At 37.6% G+C, this 19537-nt stretch overlaps 3 protein-coding genes across 3 annotated transcripts; 2 read left to right on the forward strand and 1 right to left on the reverse strand.

Moving 5' to 3' along the window:
• Positions 1-1975: 1975 nt before the first annotated feature.
• LOC149740303 (uncharacterized) lies at positions 1976-10538 on the forward strand. The gene is made up of 9 exons (XM_089871885.1): positions 1976-2250; positions 2451-2560; positions 3458-3627; positions 4198-4372; positions 4706-4914; positions 5616-5879; positions 6114-7287; positions 7711-7904; positions 9891-10538. Exons 1-7 carry the CDS (start codon positions 2046-2048, stop codon positions 6595-6597), a joined length of 1617 nt encoding a protein of 538 aa, XP_089728011.1. The 5' UTR covers positions 1976-2045; the 3' UTR covers positions 6598-7287; positions 7711-7904; positions 9891-10538.
• LOC149740304 (metal cation symporter ZIP8-like) lies at positions 7489-17222 on the reverse strand. The gene is made up of 14 exons (XM_089871880.1): positions 15993-17222; positions 15652-15821; positions 15429-15561; positions 14480-14580; positions 11071-11245; positions 10766-10917; positions 10154-10334; positions 9886-10055; positions 9580-9723; positions 9183-9299; positions 8901-8949; positions 8400-8552; positions 8094-8281; positions 7489-7853 (listed from the first exon to the last, which is right to left on the reverse strand). Exons 1-14 carry the CDS (start codon positions 16051-16053, stop codon positions 7707-7709), a joined length of 1941 nt encoding a protein of 646 aa, XP_089728006.1. The 5' UTR covers positions 16054-17222; the 3' UTR covers positions 7489-7706.
• On the forward strand, positions 11947-14490 carry LOC149740305 (uncharacterized). Its single transcript, XM_089871906.1, has one exon. The coding sequence runs from the start codon at positions 12402-12404 to the stop codon at positions 13449-13451; it is 1050 nt and encodes a 349-aa protein (XP_089728032.1). The 5' UTR covers positions 11947-12401; the 3' UTR covers positions 13452-14490.
• Positions 17223-19537: the final 2315 nt, after the last annotated feature.

Genomic DNA, 19537 nt, shown 5'->3' on the forward strand with positions numbered 1-19537 from the left:
AGAGGTTTTATCACGCACAAAGTTACAAACGTAGTAACTCGTAAGCGGGCAAGAGGTGTATGAAACAGAACAATCGTGTTATACAGACTGTCGTTGCCACGCGTGGATAAATACGTTACATTTACTCAAACTAAAGAGATTAAAACCAATCTCTTTGCTCAAAATTTCTTAATATGATTTTTCTCGGTTTCTTAATGATCAATAGTTTTAATTTCTTTGTCCAAACTCTACAAGTTTTCACAGTACGCTTACGGAAATTGCTCAAACCCAGTGAGTGGTCAGCACTACTGGGTTGACCAAATTAACGCATTGGTTTATTTCGGGAACAACTTACGGCACGCGTAGCCCTAATCGTAACCCCCAATAACAAATACAAACATATTAAGTTGAACAAAACAAGGCATGCCACCATAATTCCAATTCTTTCTCTTTATTTTGTTATTGGTGAGCGATGTCGCAAAAACTAGCATCGGAAAACAATAGGAAGTAAATGACGTCAATTTAGGCATAGGTCGGCACTGTACATTACAGTAACAATGTAAGTACTTGTTTATTTCATTACCACTAATTATCCATTACTGCTAATTTAGTTATAGGGACGTTTCATTATAAAATGTTTGACAAACACCCACGACATGTTTATATAAGCCTTGCTGTGCGGATAACTACCGGTTTGTATGTTGCTGCAGAGACTAAATATACGCATTGTTTAACTCAAGGACCTCGTTTTGATAATATAAAACTTAACTGGTGAGAACAACGTCGACGGTAAACAGTTTAATAAACATTAATAATGCCGTAAATATGCAGTTTTGCAAGGTTAGTCATATTCAATTTATGTTTAGATATCAAAATACTGTTTCAACAAACAATAATAGTGTAAGGTAAAGTGTAAGAGATATGCTTTTATTGCGCCCCCGCCACAACAGTATAATAGTTTGATGCCGACACGTCAATCTTTATGAACTTCAAGAGAATAACTTTCGTTTTTAAAGGTAATAATAAAACACTTGGTAATCAGGCGATGTTAGACGTAAATATCTATATGCACCCGATTGGTTTAAAGTACTGTATCGAACCGTATAGCACATTTCAGTATACTACGATTGAATGCTATCAGCAGTTATAATGTTTAACAAACTTGAATTATTGTATTTGATTAAACCAGTTGTCAATTAATCGTTAACTCAGCTGTTTAATCGAAACATTGAATTTAAAATGTACAGTTCTGTGGGGTAAGACGGACACCTGTAGCACTATCCAAATATCGGGATCGTGTTTTAAACAATTAACAACGGTATATACCAGAGTCGTGAGGAAATGGTTTTATATTTCTTTGAATGTTCTTTGTGTACTGTCAAATGGGACTAGAAAATAGAATAAAAAGGTGTCCCATCTTTTTCCACCCTACATAAATATATACTTCGGTTTGATCTTGGTCAAGAAGTATACGACATAGCCAAGATCGGAGAATTGAAAATTAATGATGGAATGAATGGCACATAATATAAAACCTATATGGCAACTACGTGCCCAACAATGACGTTGTTCACCATGGTGATGTGACTGTATAGACAAAGTAAATGTTAAACATTGTAAATTGATGTGAACTTTTTGTATAAAATCATAATAACAGACCGGAGTAAGTTCGCGATTAGTATTGGTTCTCTCAGGTAATGTTCGTGCCCATTTTCGCTGTCTTTTACGTATAGTCAATGTTAAACAAACCTGTAAGACAGAAAAAAAGCGAATCGTCGCTTGGAATATATGTTTGAATTAATCGCTGTTGTTTAGTGTTTGCATAAGAACAGCCCGTTTAACAATATAGTAAGATAGCTTTATAGAGTTCTTTTCTGGCGCCATAGTTGTTTTAGCATGGCAGTCAGTTATAGATCCCGCACATGTTGTCCCGAAGATACTAAACACATGAGAGCTTAAATATGAAATATTTATGAATTGTTTGAAACAGCAAGCCGCCAGTTCCACAGTATTTCAGATAACGATTGGCGTGTTAACCTACTTGGTGACTTTGTATACTTCAGATTATGAGATGTATGGTTAATGTTAGAAGGTGTATACCATGGACGATACTAACTGCTGTTCTAAGCACGATCGCTTGCATCTTGTTATACTCTAAAAAACTGCAATGGACTGAATCAAGTTTATTGCTGTTTCAACACCAAAGAAGCTCAAGCGTAAAGTATGTTGTAAACGCTGGCTTCACTGTTAAAACCACAGCTACACAACATGGTATGTGTTCATTTGAACGTACATTGGTTGCTTGTATAAATGGTCTAAGGATCTATTAGCAGGACAATGATGGTTTAAAACTTAAAACATATAAGTATCACGATAATCCCAGCAATTCGAAGGATGAACAATAATATTTAAATCCTAAAGTAAACTTTCCTTCGTGTCGACATAATCAATATCTATTACATTGAATTTAGGCGTCGGCACTGTAACGACGGAAACTTCCAGCAGTGTGATAGATACGTTACGTTCTGATGTCGTACTGGTCACAAAAGTAACAAATATACTGGAACCAAAAACTCATGAGGTGAGAAGACTGTTGTGTCGCAAATGTTGTTTTTATTTGCCACTTTTATTTGTCGGAATTACAAATCGCGAAGTCAATTTAAATTCAATAGGCCTACTCTTCAAATTTCTCATAAATGTATTTTGTAGGACCCTTGTTTACTTGCTATGACTGCATATACAGCATATGGGCAAAGCTGACAGATTTGTGGTAAAGATAAATCGAAAACCATTTATTGAGATTATGGTTTTACAAGCTTACACTTGTAAAAAACTGCTTACATAGTGTTATGACTGGACTACAACAACAAGTCACCCTATTCACTAAGCCCACGTTTTATAAGAAGACCTGACAGATATAACGCATCGGTTGAGGAAAACACGTTAAACACGTATGTGCTACGTTGTGGGTATAAAGGCTTTGAGTCCACAATCCACATATAAGGGCTTTAAGCCCCCCTTTTCAAGTCTCGTCGGTTTCTATGCCGTTGGACTGATTACAGTAATTTGCACGTTTTCCATTTCTCTTTCGATTCGCTTTTTACTGTACAAAGTTAGTTCTCGTTTAATCGTGTTGTTAAACGGTTGTGTAATTGTTTTATTGATAGTGCAAAGTGTTATTTCAGTCGGTGTACGTTTACAAGATGCGCGGTTTTCCTAAGTGGTTACACTGCATCAGTGTACGTTAACTCGTTGATCTGTCATTGCTGCTTTTATATGTTAGAACGTCTGTTTTTTATATTTGCTTTTATTCAAACGACATACGATTTTATGCAGTGGTTTTAGTTTAGAGCAGACTACGACAGACAAGCCCCGCGATTGTCCGTTCAGGCAACGTCCCGGAAAAAACACCTCAATCACGTAGCATGTAAACCTTTTACATAAAGGCATCTTTTAACGCGGTTAATTAATTCCATAGACCCAACAGAAGCGGGACTGTCCTTTGAAAATCTACCAGGACGTTACGAACATTAAACCACGCGTATCACTTGACCCAAACAAGTTTCTTCTTCCGTGGTTACTATGGGGACCTAATAATCAATTGGTTGGATTTCGGGAGTCAGTTTTTCTAGCAATCAAACTCAACAGGTAATGAATTCACTCTAAACTTTGTTGTTGAAATTTCATTGAGCTGAGTTACTACGTCCGTTACTCCCTTCTCATTGTATTTTGAGTTACACCCGAAAACGTGAATAGCGTGTTTTTAACGGTATTTCCAAAACCCGTTTTTTATGACTTTTAAAATCAAGGAAGTTTACAGAAGTAAGTGAAAACCTATGGACATATGGTAGGCTGGTGGAAAATGAGGCAACTTTTCATCCTATCCTCTCGTCCTAGAATAATATAGAGTACTGTGGGGAAAGGTGGGACAGCTTTAGCACATAATATCCAAATATCCTGATCGTGTTTTAAACAATTAACAATGGCCTGTGGGAGTCGTGAGGCTACGGTTTTGTAATTCTTTGAATGTTCTTTGTTTACTACCAAATGGGACGAGAAATTAGAACAAAAAGGTGTCCCATCTTCCCCCACTCCACTATATAGATTGTTGTTAATTGTTTAAAACACGAACAGGACACACGATAATAATGTTAAAAGTGTCTCATCTTACCCAACAAAACTGTGTTTAAAATTAAATAAAAATAAACAAGTCTACAGAACATTGGTGATACCACATTTTGCACCTCAATACAACGACCACGGTCGACAAGGACTGCGTGTGGTGTCAGCATTCAACAGGATTAATGTACCTGCTCTGGCAGGCTTCATATCAACCATTTCAATACAAGAGTTTCAAGAGAAATGCAATCGAAAGCTGGACGTTATATTCCAGGTTTTCGGTATTAGTTCAGATTATATCATTGGTGACTGGTAAACTTCCGCTTGGTCACTTTCCCATTCTCTGCTATTTAAAGTGTACAAAGTATTCTGTGATACCATTTTTAATGACTCTTTTGGAGTTAAATCTGTATCAGAATTTTCTTGTTAATTACTAAAACATTATAATTTGTAACCCGTACATATTTTCCTGTCGCCCATACCTTTGAGGAATTGGCAAGCTTTAAAATCCGGTGAGGTCCATTCGGTAGCAGCACCAAAGGTGTTGGACTTCGGACCATAGGATAGACGAACCCCTACATATACTAACACTAAACTTTTCGTATAGAACCGACCAAGGTGGTGTTTTGCGTTGAGGGAAGCAGAAGAACTTACTGGAGTCGATATTTTTGGGGTGAAATCGCCTCCAGGAGCAAGCGGAAGAGTTACATTTGACCGTAACCAGACTGGATGTGACATTCCAGACATTGCAACTTACCCGAGCACAGTAGTACACAACACAGTGCATGATTCAAAGAAGTTGGACAAAATATTTAAGTAAGCCATCTCCAGTTTGACTTTTTTGGCATTTTAAAATTTTCGCTGCCTAATTTAATAAACATTTAGTAGGGTGAGAGAAGATGGGACACCTTTAGCACATAATATATAAATATCCTGATCGTGTTTTAAACAACCAGCAACGGTCTATATAGGATTCGTAAGGATACGGTTTTATAATTGTTTGTATGTTCTTTGTTTACTATAAAATGGAACGAGAAAATAGAATCAAAAGGTGTCCCATCTTTCCCAGACCTCCTATACATATAGCACTGTGGGGAAGGAGGGATACTGGTAAGACCTGTTTTAAACAATTAGCAACGCTATTTTAAACTTCCGGGGCTACGGTTATATAATGTAAATATTGTTTGTTTGCTATACCCGATTGGACGAAAAATGAGAACGAAACACGTCTTATTTTATCCCACTCTTCCATAAGTGCAAAACAACACATTTCCATCAACATTGCTATGTTGGATTTGGTGTATTGGACAATTATATAGTAGGGTGGGGACACACGGGACACCTTTTCATTCCATTTGGTATAGACAAAGAACATTAAAAGAATTAGAAAACCGTATACTCACTCTCATAGACCGATGTAAATTGTTTAAAACACGATGAATTTTTGGATATTATGTGCTAAAGATGTCCCGTCTTCCCCATCCTACTATATGAAAACCCGCCTTATCCTGTTGTAGTTCGTCAGCAAAATGTGCCATGTTCCTGTACCCGTTCAAATCCTTATCGTTGCCGACAATGGGCGAACCGCTGCCTATCGAGTTACATAACGCTACCAAGGTCGAACAGATGACGTCATCGGAGAACATACACAGTGCAAAAGATGACGTCATACTTGCTGCGATAGAACACGTCACGACAAGGCCGGTGTATGTTGAGAAAATAGCCGAGAACTTTATTCGTGACATCATGAAAGTACATGATTTTGTAAGCGTTCATTGGAGGTGGGTATAGGTAGACATGTTTGTTATTTCCATATTTGTAACAACTATAGTAGGGTGGGGAAAGATGGGACACATTTTCATTTCATTTTCTTGTCTCATGTGTTAGTAAACAAAGAACAACTGTATCCTCACGAATTCAAAACACTGTTCTTAATTGTTTAAAATACGATTAGGATATATTATGTGCTAAAGGTGTCCCATCTCCCACCACCCCACTTTATTATTTTATTTCAGGTTTGATAAGGAGATGGTTGATACGATGTGCTCGTTGAACAGCAAAGATGTAATATGCAATGTAACTTTCACGCCTAATCACCTAGCCCATGCAATTCTTGCCATTCAAAGTCACATTTTCAGCACCCAACGTCTTCCAGTGTACATTGCAGCACCACCAACGCTGTCGCAGTTCATACAACAGGTTCGGGAGATTCTAGAAAATCGAACAGCAAACAACACAATGGGCACCGCCCATAAATTAGTATGGGATTTAAGCGATTTAAAGCAGTACACAAATGAAAACTATTCTCCCGAACTCTGCCCTGACATTCGGCCGACGCCAAACGATTTCCTTTCTCTCGCGGAGATGGAAATATGCTCAAGGAGTACTTCGTTTCTATTTTCTCGATTTTCTTCGTGGTCTGCAATGGTGCTGCATTCTAGACCAAAAAAGTCTTTCCCTTACGATCGATCAGCTTTTGATCTTTCCGTATCACCGTGATAATGTAATACCTTGACTGCGTGCCTGCGACACTCAACTACAAACTAACGTGTTCTGGCCGTTGTACAACAACACTTAAAAACAATACCGTTGTCTATCTAACATTTTCTCTGTAACATTTCTGTTATCGCAAGATAAACGTAAATATGTTTAGTTAACTTCAAGTTAAAACTTACTTTGTTACTTTTTATTTACCGTTATTCGTAATGTGAGTTCAATGAAGCGTGTATTGGTGTTCATGCGTTTAAAGTTTATGTCTCCTTTAAGCAATCAGCGCCGTCCGCATTACTCGGGATTGGCTTTCTTCTTTCCTTTCCTATGTCCTTTAGTTGCAGTTGCATTGACTTTAAGTTTAGTATGCACGTTTAGTTTTACAGTCAGCATTTATAAATCCGCTTGAAGTTTATGGTTTTTCACCTAGTATTCTTCATATTAAGATGTATAGTGGGGTGGGGGAAGATGGGAAATATTTAGCACAAAGTATATAAATATCCTGATCGTGTTTTAAACAATTAACAATGGTCTACGAAAGTCGCGAGGATAAGGTTTTATAACTCTTTGAATGTTCTTTGTTTACTACCAAAATGTACGAGAAAATAGAATGAAAATGTGTCCCATCTTCCCCCACCCTACTATATAAGTTATTTAAAATCCTAATGATGGCATCACGTTAATAGCCGCAAACAGTTTGTAAGTACTTTGTTGTTCTTTTAAAGTTGCGTTATTTAATCGTTCCTTTTTGCTATACAGAAAACCACCCGTTGACTAATACGGAAACAATACAATACGAATATTTGCCATAGAAGCTTGGCGGTTATAATGGCCTGCTTATAATATTTTGATACTCAATATATTTCTTGGTAACTTTTTTCCGTTAAAAATACCAAACACTTTATTTTTACAAATGTTTAATTATGTATATTTTAGTAAACAAGGCTACGTATGGTATAGTATCTCTCAGAAGAATATATATTTCTACCAAAAACACAATTAAACTTTCTTAACACACACTTTTAGCTGATTTAGTAAAAAAGGCTACGTATATTAACACTCAAAAGTATATATGTTTTTACAAAAAAGCGCAATTAAACTTTGTAAATCACACTTTTTTAGCTTGAAGGATTAATCGAGTTAACAAGTTGTTCCTCATAAAGTGCTATGAGGAAGAGAATCACCCACCCAAGGATCATTCCAAAGTTTTGAATACAAAACATAATGACCGGCTTATTGCTTCGTACCTCGGTCATCTCGTGCAGCTGCAGAATGTAATAAATTCATATATTGGATCAACAAACTGATAAGATCATGTAAGTAACCTTGTGCTGTTTTTAGTTTTTGCATAAGAAAAATGTGGTAGGGTGGGGTAAAATGGGTCACTTTTAGTGAGGATACGATTTTAGAATTGTTTCAATGTTCTTTGTTTACTACCAATTGAAACAAAAAAAAAGAATAAAAAGATGTCCCATCTTTTCCCACCATACTATATAACAACTTACAATGTCGACCAATGACACATAGAGAAACATTCCCGCTACGACAGCGAGAAGCCATTGTCTGACCGCCGTGTCATCCGATAGAACAAGTCCTATGTAAAGCCCAACAAAGCACCAACAGGCCGAGAAAAAGTTAAGAAACAATGCTTTCCATTTTGGCAACCCGTTGTTGATGTAAATGGCAAAGTCAGCTGAAAGCGGTAAACTGTTAGTTAAGGTTTAAGCAAGATAAAAAAAAACTTCAGTAACTAGCTTATTTTACTAAACACAGAATATCAGTTAACGGATAAAAAGTTAAGTAAGTATTACCAAATTCGTGTGGCAGTTCATGGCAGAAAATTGCAAGTGAAGTTCCAATGCCGGTTACCCAATTCACACCAAAGGCAGCTCCGATAGCAATACCGTCACCGAAGTTGTGGAAGGAATCACCCAGGAGGATCATGAGGCTCACCGAGTTAATACCTGGATATTTGCATGAGATAACTTTAGAGTATGAAATAAACGTTACAATGCTTTAATATTCATTGCAGCGGATGAAATAAATATTGGTCAAAGGTATTGACACTAACACGATTGTGTTGTTCGGTTTGTAAAGGAGCTATAATTTCATAAACTTTAGCGTGACTGGCCAAAAAAGTAGTATAGTAGGATGGGGGAAGATGTGACCCTTTTTTCATTCTATTTTTCCGTCCCATTTGGCAGTAAGCAAAAAACGTTCAATGAATATGAAACTGTATCCTTACGACTCCCATAGATGGTTGTTAGTTGTTTAAAACACAGTCAGGATAAGGCATTACCTAATGGACTTACCACAGAAAATTGGTTTGCTTTCTATCATTGACTCCGTATCATAAGAAGCCTGTAAAACAATTGAAATGTTCAACTTACTCTTGGTATATTTCTTTTTAAATTTCTAAATTTAAATTTCTTTTTTAAAAAAAATAAAAGTATAATTATTTTAATCAGTCTAGACGTTTGTCTCAAAGGGTCGTGTTGTTTGTCATGAACGATTTCATTTTTGTCTCAAAAGGTCGTGTTGTTTTTCATGAAAGATTTCAAAGGGTTAATAAATTTAAGTCAGGTTTTACTTACAGTATCTGTTTGGTTTGCTTGGTCGCTTGTTGATGAATTTAACTGATGGATATTGTGGCTGTGTCCATGTTTGTTGGAAGTCGCTTCCATGTCAAAGTCAGGACCCCTTTCTTTTTGCTGGATGGAAAAAATAAAATAAAATATGAAGGAGCAGATAGTTACTTGCTTTGGTGAAAGACTTGAAAGTTTATCGACTTCAGTCAATGTACAATAAATTTTCAGACGTAGATTACATGCGGTGACCAGGACAATACTTGGGGTATATCGTATATGTTAATCATGGCCTACTAAAGATATCTTTAGTAGGCCATGTGTTAATCTGGCGACAATATACTCGTGCCGCTTATAGTTTTTATTAAAATTATTCTTGGTCGTCGGTAAACAACAGAACACTTACCAGACGTTGCAGTCGCACGACCTTTATTATGTTTTCAAACAAATAAAGTAAATACAGCCCTGCAATGACGACCACCAACTTGTATAAATAGGTGTAGTCATCGGTATGATCTTCTCCAGGTGTATGTGCGTGGATCCCAAGCACCTGTGACGTCATCAAGAGGCATGTTATGTTGTGTATGTAAAAATAACAAAAATCAACGGCTGACTAATCTCACCGACAGAGACGCAAGCTTGTGCGTCACTAATCAAACGGATTAGCCTCCATTTCGTAAACGTCACGCAATACTAACTTTAGGACGCTTACCTCAGGAATGATGTGGAGAATTGCATCACCAGAGAGCGTCCCCACTCCGAGTGCCACAAAGAATTGTGTAATCATTTTGAACACTGGTGAATTGAGGGTTGGGAACGTGAGGATGCCTACGAACGCTAACATGCTGATGACGACCACAGCCGCTGTACCGTAACCGAATTCTGAAATGGAGTTCAGTTTTAGCTCATGTTGCATTACAAATGAACACATTTAAACAACAATTTGCTTTTCTAATAAAGTATGCGGTGAAAACACATACTTTGCGCTTGTGTGTAATTGCTGCTTGTGGCTGCAGGTGTTGTGGTGTTGTCGGTAGCATTAACGAGACATGACGCGGAGGCGACTTGCTGCAGGAGACTTGGTGATACGCTCAGCATCTCGCTGCGTGTCATGTTGGTGGTGTAGCCATAAATGTTCTTCAGCTGATCTCTGGTGTAACACTGCGAGAAAAAATTGAGTCACAGACAACAGTACGAAGTAGGCATGTCACATAATGTAACTTGTGTTTATTTTTCTTAAATGTACCACGAACTGCTTATCACTTGTGGTGGATTTTTTTGGGTCGCTGTGTAATTACCTGGTCAGTTGTATGTATTGTAATTGTAAACCAACAAAACAGCATTCCAATAAACTACAGAAACAAATATGTTTTTACAATTGAAGAGCTCTTACGTAAGATACTTTGCGCGATTCGTATGAAAGGCTGTGATAGCGCGACGATACCTTGTAGCAGGTCTGTAGTTCTTGTAGCGGAACGAAAATAAATTTATAAATCTTATACCCTGACGTAGGTCCGAACAAGTTGAAAATTAATTTTTGTTTTTGACGATAATTTGTTAGATAGATAAAAGCGAACACGAACATAATTTACCCTTTTTTCGTGATCATGTTCGTCAGTTTCCCTCTTTCGTCTGTGGTTGTGACCATCATGCCCGGTGTCGGTCGCAGGCTCAATCGGCGTGACGGACCCACCGGTGCTGTATGTTTGTCCAACCTGAAGCTTAGCAAGCAAAGCAGAAAACGCTGTAAACATATTGGAAATGTCATTAAAACTTTATGAGCATGAATCGATGTCAAAGCTGCAGGGCTGTTAGGCCCTTAACGTAGAGAATGGTCTAGGTTTTGCAATTTTTACGTTCGTATATACGAATTCTAAAAAAAGGTTTTACAAGTGACCTGCATCAGAAACAACGTCTCCTTCCACTCCCAAGCTTTCAAACAGCTCGTCTTCCATTTCGGATGGAGTTGGCAGGATACATTGGCCTTCGTATAAGTTCGCCAGTAGTTTATAATTAACATCTTCCGTGTGTTCGGTACAGTTTGTTCCAATTACTGTCGCGTAGTTGAAGCACTGTAAAACATTGCGCAAGAGTTAAAAACTCATTATAAAACCCAATACACATATTCCGCGCGATTGTATAGAAGTTAAACATTGCGACGGCAGCTCGTGTTTGGTGTTTTATTGTTTCTACAATCAAACGCTTGTACTGTTAAGAGGTTTTCAATTCGGGCTACGAGAACAATATACTTCAAACCTTTCAGCTTTTCGTCGACCAAAGAATTTTTGTGAAACACTGCAATACCCTGTTCCGTGGTTAAAGGTTATCTGGTCGCACTGTTCATAAAGGTTACTCGGTCGCACTGGCGTATTAAGTTCGGTCGCACTGGCGTATTAGGTTTACAAAAGCGGGCGGCGTACAAACGACATACAAACGAAATACAACTTTCATAAAAAATTCCACTGTCTGTCGGCCAGTAAGGGTTTCGGTGACGTTTTTCGAACATTGGTCGTGTTTAATATTGGAAAAACAACAATCGGGTCTATTTTTTAATTTTCAATTAACTTTATTGCGGCCATTCGTAAATTTTTTTTACTAAAACTGTATTTCATTATATTTGTTTAAAAATGTAGAAAATCGCATTGTTTTAGTCATATACTGCATAGTGAACTCAATCGTTTTGTCATAATGCTGTTGACATGTTGATTTGTTGTTGTTTTGATACAAAGCGTGTTCTGTTTATTACCTCACGCGGTACGACACATCGCACTACTTTGTTGTGAGGTCATTCGTACACGTTTAGTCAAAAAGGCAATCGTATTGCTAATTTGTTACCATGCGTAAACAGGAAAAAGGTAACCCAAACTTAACTACTGTTTATGGCAGAGTACATACGCTTAGGTACAAATGACGAAGTATTTCTCCCAAATGTGACTTTTAATTGGTAAATGAAAGGAAACGACCGAACAGTTTCAGAGCACATCGTAATACAACGCATTTCTTCGACTCACTCACTCTGTGAATCATTTGTTCTACACCAATATAGAATCTGCTCAGGATGTTTGGACCGCACCATCACGAGTTTGCATTAGTTCAAACTGTTTGAGATTCAGCATTGTTAAGAAACAATCGGAACTTAAAGTCTTGGCTTTTCAAGTCGTCTTTAGTTGAGCAGTCTTTCTTAGATTAATAAACAGTCACAACAGAAGTTTTCACTTTGTTCTAGTTATGTCTAATGGAACTTGGCAGACGGAAGGTTCTAGGATAGGTGAACAGCATCGCCTCCGGTACAGGTTTTGGTTGGCCGATACGGTAATCATATCTTGCTTGACCGCAGCTGCAACGTACGTGATTCTGGCCTTGGTATATTACGAAATAAAACGACGAAGAACCAGGAGTGACCGTCGCACATCCACACATAAAAAGGAGGAGAAATACGCAGCTGCAACCCGCATGCTATGCATCGCTGTAGCTTTGTTTTCTGTAGTGTATAACCTGCTAAAACTAGCCGCTCTTGACGTTGAGAAAACGTCGTATTACCGTAATGAAACAACACCGGCCGACCAATCTGTGTGTAATGTGTTACCTAGACTGAAAGATTCCTTGCTCATTCTCGCTACCGGAATGGCGTTTTTGTTTCTATGGACACGACAGCGGGTGTTTTATATCAGCCCATCACTGCGACTGCTGAACAATACAACTGTAAAGGTGTTGAGTTTTTTCCTGCTGATATTGTGGTTCTTATTTTCTTTACCCGCAGCAGCTGTACTCGCCACGTTGGTCCGCTATAAACACCACACACCAGGTGGATGCACAGTGGATATAGCCTCAGCTTTGGTTTACAAAACGCTGATCATAACTTGGGTCTGCGCATGCGCAGTTATGCAAATTGGTCTGCTCGGGTTATTTTTACGCCCAATACTGAAGCGTACTTCTATCAAAGGCTACACTACATTCAAGAAAAATCCACTTTCTTGTTCGTCAAAAGCGTATCTTCGTGTTTTCCGGCGAGTGAAACGCGCTGTCTTCCTAACTACCCTTTGCTTACTTTCAGATACAATGGCAGCCATATTGGTAATTGTGTTGTACCGTCAGACAGGTAGCAGCTTTGGATCTTTGTACAGCATCAGTCTCACTGTAAACCTCATCAGTACAGTCGGTTGCTATGACAACTGGAAACACATGATCTGGCCATGGTTCGACAGCTCCACCGTCACGGTAGAAACACACGGATTGTCTGTTCATGCAAGTCAAGATCACACCAAAGATTCCAATTAACTAAAGTTCAAACCGCCAGAGCGTAATTTCCCTGAAGATTGGTGAGAATCGTGATGCGCATTAACATTTAAGCTTGTTTTTCACAAGTGATGCGTATTGGTTGTGTTTTAAGGTCCATAAAACTATCACAAGCAGCCTAGTATTCCAAAATAGCCAACGTGAAAACTGTCTATGCTGCAGAACTTTTGTAATGTTTTGTAAATTTTAAACATTACAACAATGTTTTTTTCTATGGTTTATATTTTTAATGTTTATTTTTGGCAATGCATATTTTTATTTCGCATATGAAGTATAATGTTTTACACTGAAGGAAAAGTTAAGTTATGAAATATTGTAGGCTATATACAAGGATACAGCAGTTGTGGCTTTTTTCTCCTTTTTTGAACACGAGTTTAGTCTGTGGTTTTTATTAATATAACTTTGCAAATTTATTATTGACGTTGCAATTCTATTTTAGACGTTCTATTTTAACAGCAGTGTCACTTTTAAAGTATGTAGGAATTTATGTGGTTAATTTACATTAAGGAGATTAAGCAGCGCTTAATTTGTTTGCATTTGATAATAAATTATACGCTTATTTCTGAGAGCTTTCTCGTTACAACGCGAACGTTATATTTGTTTACGCCCTTGGGTTGCAGTCACGATAACAACTAAAATTATAAAAGTCATTAGTCTTGTTTGACTTCTGAACACAATTAATCAATTTTCACACATTTTAACATACAAGAACGAAACTAACTTTTTCTGTTTTACGCGTTTAATTTGGAGCCATTATTTCTAATGAACAGTGCTGACAATGCACAGCGATAAATATAGTTTAGTGTGGGGAAAGATGGTATGTACCATTTTATTTTATTGTCCCATTTGGTAGTAAAATAGGATTATTTACAGAACTATATAACTGTACCGTGACGATTTATCCGTATCCTAACGAAAAAACAACGTTAGATCACGATTAGGAAATATGGATTGTATACGCTAACGGTATCCATCTTACCCAATAGTTTTACATATTTATTCCATCTTACCTGGGTGTTGTTTTCGTTTCTGTGATATCTTGGAGAAGTGGCGCGGATGGTGGTTATTACGTCAGGACCACAAAGTGTACTGCCGACCAACGCATTTGTATCTGTACAGAAAAGTGATTACAGCTTTTAGAATTTGATAAACCAAGTCTGTAGAAAGCTATAATCAGTGTTTCGCACATTAGTTAATTGTAATATTAGGTTATATTAATATTCTTATCATTGGTGCTTAATAAAATAGGAGGTAGCACTAACAAAAATCAAACCTAAATTGAAAAAGACTGCAGAAAACAAAGCTTTTAAAACTTTTTTTGCGGTTTAATGCGTCCAAATATATTGCAAAAAACACACATGACGTATAGATTCAGCAAAAGTGTGGTCGTGGAACGAAATACTAAAAAAGATAAAAACGGCCAATGAAAATGTGTAAACAACAGATCCGCAACACTATTTATAGAAAGAAACAACCGCAGTTACAAATTAAGTCGTGATTCACTGTTGCGATTTATAGGAACAGAGGGCATAACCGAAAATTCCAGCACGATGAAAAGGGAAGGAATTTCATGGAAACAATCATTTAAATTGTCCTTCAACGTCATGTTTCGTCACATGCAAGTAGAAGCAACTTTCGGTGTTGCGGCTAAGATCTAATTATAAAGTTAACCACAGAAATTGTTGTTATTTACGAAAGTGCTCATGACGTTACATTGCAAACCATCGCGCGTATATGGCAAGGCGAAAGGAATAGTGGCCGAATTTATGCAAGTTTTTTGTATAATAAAATCATGAAATACTTTACTGTGTGTGATGTTTGGTCTGCACACAAAGTGTTTTAACTTAACAGAACTAAAAGAACTGCTGGTCAAAATTATACCTTCTCAGTACATTTATAGTCGGACCTTAGAATTAGCGCGAATGAACACAGTAATATGTCGTACATATACCAACTTACTGATTCCAGTACAAGTATCGTTTGCAAGCATGGTCATTATGAGAGCCGCGGGCGCAGCGAAAGATTCCTCAGTAAATTGGGTGACGTTGGAACCGATGTTTAGAAGGGAACTGACCGTTTCATACTTTAGGCACTGTATAAAATATTACTATTGTAGCACAAACGTATGTTTTGGTCATGTTTAATCAAGTTTAAACTTTTCCGCCCCCGGCATTCTACTTACTGTACTGCAAGTTTGACCAGCCTCGCATTCGACTCTTGTCTTGAGCATTTCAAGCAGGTTAGTGATGGCCGGTACATCAATGAAGTCTTCCGATGCAGAGCCGGTGATTTCAGCCAGATGGTTAAAAGAAGATTCTTCCTCATGATGATCGTGGTCTTGATCAACCAGAACTTAAAAATAATTTGCCGTTATGAAACACGTGCTGGACGTGGTGCAGTGGTAAACAATATTCAAAACGTTTATAGACGACAAAACTTTCATCTTTTCCACATTGCAGAAACCGATTATAATAATAAGCGTGTCATTATATACTGATGGAATATATTATCTGACAAACTTACTCTGGGCGCATGCGACAGCGACGATAAGCAGAACAGCTTGAAGCGTAATAAATTTCTTCATGACCGACAGAGAGCAAACAGTTGGCCTTGAACTGCAGGTTAAACACACAAAAAGATTTCTAGGAAAATAGAAAAGAATTTACAATTGATATCAAATCGTTTACCGCCCGCAGATTTCGAAATGGGCCTAATACGTAGAGCAACTATAATAAAAGGATTTCGCTTTACTTTAGTTGTTCGAACTAGTTTAGGTCGAATGACTAACTGTTTTTGACGCTTAACATCGACGAATACAAGCTGTACACTAATAGCGGTATAGTCCACCAAACATATGATGCAATAACCGACGATTTGCATATAACAAAAGAGATATCATTATTTCACTGATAACCAAAATACCTGCGACAATCTATCATATATGCTGTAACACTCTTTATTAAAACTGGTATTGTCAAGTGGGCTTATAGCGATACCACTACGTTATAATAAGCAGACAGACAACACTTCTGACTCAAACCATGCCTGATTTTCATTTTGTTTAAGAAAACACGTCTTTCCACCACACTGTTTTGTCTAAGGAAAAAAGACTGAAGAATCCACTGCCTGACAAGGTTATTCGTTAAACTCTGTTTTCGTTAAACCAAACTTCAACCGCTGATAATAAAAGCACTTCGAAATTTCCGATGTTATGCCGCGATTCAGCGCTGATTAATAAGCAAAACTTTTTCGTATACTTCACTTTTTCTCGCTCCCTGCCAGAAGCGAACTTGCGAAACTAATGCTGCTGGTTTGGCATAACTGCTTTTGTGTCGAATCGCGCTTGCCGCTCAGACGATGACGAAACCCTTTTTCGCTCCGCGCTCTGTCCTTATTTGAACAAAGAAACAAAGAAAGAAGGGATCCGCTTGGCTTGACGGCGGCGCATGAGGCTTCGTGTTTGAGTGTCGCAATACTTTTGCCATGGCTACCTTGGGTTAATAAGTGCTACATCAGCAAAGATTCGATGTTATAAATTATTCGTCCCAGTATTCATTCTCAAACATCAGCGGCTAAAGTCCACAACATCAATCTAAGGTATGTTAGACAGTTTGCCCCACTGTATAAAGTTGAATCCAATATATCTGTATAAAAGTGAATCCTCGCCCCTTTTTATAAGGATCACCTTACAAGCGCACTGTTACCAACGTTGCTATTATTTTAAACTGTTAAGCTTCGGCTGTATCCAACAAAATAGCTGAACCTTCAATATCAATTTCTATCTTGCGATACACCGAAACTTGTCCGCTTTTTGTACCGGAAATGCGTAAATGCTAACGGAACAACAAATTCCCCTAAAGTTATGCTGCCTTTTAAGCGTGACTCTACCGCTCTAAGTTTAATACTATGACATAACTTGCTACGTGCGTATATGTTGCGTCGTATAACGACTTCCTGTAGTTATTGACGCAAATTCACTGGTAAGGTATATATTTGTCGGCTCCCCACTTAAAAAATCTTTTAACAGATTAACTGAGTATGTTTCAAACAACTATGCGCTCACCTGTCCAGCAACTATGTTTAATTAATTACAAACACGTCATGTAATAACAAACACGCGCGGTTGCTTTTTTGATGATTAAACTCGAGATATTTTCAGGTTATATAAGGTCTCCTCATTTAATTCTGAATATGTAGTGCAGTGGTTCTTAAACTTTTTCGTATGCTTTAGCTTTACCCTTTTAATAAAGTTGCTTTTCAGATTTACTCTTAATTTTTAATATGGTGCTCATTTATAAAAAGGAAAATCAATTAATTACATCAGTTATGTTTAATAGGCTACGACTTATGCGTTTGCTTTTTTGCAACGAGTTCTTCAATGTCTGGTAAAGTACTACAATTGGTACAATTTTTCTGTCCCGCCATAAGATGTGGGTTTTGATTGGTAGCTCATTTACCCTCTAAGTACGAGGAGTTTACCCCAGGGGTAAATTTTACTCAATTTAAGAAACTTTGATCTAGTGTATATTGTAATGAAAACACAAGGAAATAAACCAAATCAATCAACTTGTGTATATCGCCTTAACTTGTTCACCAGAAATTTACCAGAATATTAAATCGTAAAACGTATTAAACTGTTGTGTAATGAAAGTAAATTAAAACGAAATGACCATAACGGTTTTATAGGCTGTTAAATAAAGCGACCTAATTATGTCGATAGGATTAATCGCGCAGTAATAAATTCAGTTAAACTAAAGGTATATATCCATGTACATCTAAGACTATTTTCTTGATTGCATAAATGAATGACATTTATATAACCTTGGGTTACTGGGCAACGTCAGTAGTTGTAAAACACAATTTCACCTTTTTTATAAGTTACTCATGGAACTTTGATGGTGATTGTTTGTTTTGCGTTTTTTTGGCATGACTGACTATGTGCACAGCCCACTAGTAGCCAATCGGTTGGAGCTGTTGCCCTCAAGTGACATGCCCTAGGACACGCGCGCTCACGGTGGTAGCAGCATGGAGCAACAAGCGCTTTCACCGCCTAGCCATGCCGCCGGACATGCTATTGATATAGTAGGATGGGGAAGATGGGACACATTTTTGTTTTGTTTTCTTTTTCCATTTGGTAGTAAACAAAGAAAATTCAAAGAATTATGAAACCGTATCCTTACGACTTCCACAGACCGTTGTTAATTCTTTAAAACACGATCAGGCTATTTGGAAATTATGTGTTAAAGGTGTCCCATCGTCTCCCACCCTTCTATAACTACTATATAGTATAGGGAAGACGATACACCTTTAACACATATTATCCAAATATCATCTAAGGCTTTTTTCTTGATTGCATAAATGAATGACATTTATATACCCTTGGGTTACTGGGCAACTCAATAGTTGTAAAGCACAATTTCATCTATTTTATAAGTTATTAATGGAACTTTGTTGGTGATTGTTTGTTTTGCGTCTTTTTTGGCATGACTGACTATGTGCACAGCCCACTAGGAGCCAATCGGTTGGAGCTGTTGCCCTCAAGTGACATGCCCTAGGACACGCGCGCTCACAAAGGTAGCAGCATTGAGCAACGAGCGCTTTCACCGCCTAGCCATGCCGCCGGACATGCTATTGATAACCACTATATAGTATAGGGAAGACGAGACACCTTTAACACATAATATCCAAATATCTTGAATGTGTTTTGAACAGTTAATAACGGTCTATAGTAGCGAGGATACGGTTTCATAATTCGGGCAATGTAAGAGAGGGAAATATCATACAGTTGATTTCTATGTTTGCACGGTGACCAACAGAATTGCTTGACATTAAATCGCATGCGAGCAGATTTCCTTTTCTTCGTTATGTATAACATTTGTAAAACTGCCCACGCAACTTTTTACAATTTTTTGCATTATTGGTTATAGTTGGATAAGTTTTAGACTAAGTTAATGCAAGTAAAATTTTCTGAGGTGTAGGAATATGGATTTATTCAAGAAAATCCTTTTCTGTGCAATAGCGTTCTACCTGTTATCCACCTTATTTTTAAAATTGCTGTTGTGTTGTCG

Source organism: Ciona robusta, chromosome 2 (genome assembly GCF_009617815.1).
Source record: "Ciona robusta chromosome 2, ASM961781v2".
NCBI lineage: Eukaryota > Metazoa > Chordata > Ascidiacea > Phlebobranchia > Cionidae > Ciona > Ciona robusta.

Coding starts and splice junctions, on each gene's coding strand:
- LOC149740303 (XM_089871885.1), top strand. CDS start 2,046: ATGAGATGTATGGTTAATGTTAGAAGGTGTATACCATGGACGATACTA. Junction 3,628..4,197: donor CTAGCAATCAAACTCAACAG/GTAATGAATTCA, acceptor ACAAGTCTACAG/AACATTGGTGATACCACATT. Junction 5,880..6,113: donor TTTGTAAGCGTTCATTGGAG/GTGGGTATAGGT, acceptor ATTTTATTTCAG/GTTTGATAAGGAGATGGTTG.
- LOC149740305 (XM_089871906.1), top strand. CDS start 12,402: ATGTCTAATGGAACTTGGCAGACGGAAGGTTCTAGGATAGGTGAACAG.
- LOC149740304 (XM_089871880.1), bottom strand. CDS start 16,053: ATGAAGAAATTTATTACGCTTCAAGCTGTTCTGCTTATCGTCGCTGTC. Junction 14,581..15,428: donor CGATACTTGTACTGGAATCA/GTAAGTTGGTAT, acceptor TTTTCTGTACAG/ATACAAATGCGTTGGTCGGC. Junction 9,300..9,579: donor TCGTGCGACTGCAACGTCTG/GTAAGTGTTCTG, acceptor TTTTCCATCCAG/CAAAAAGAAAGGGGTCCTGA.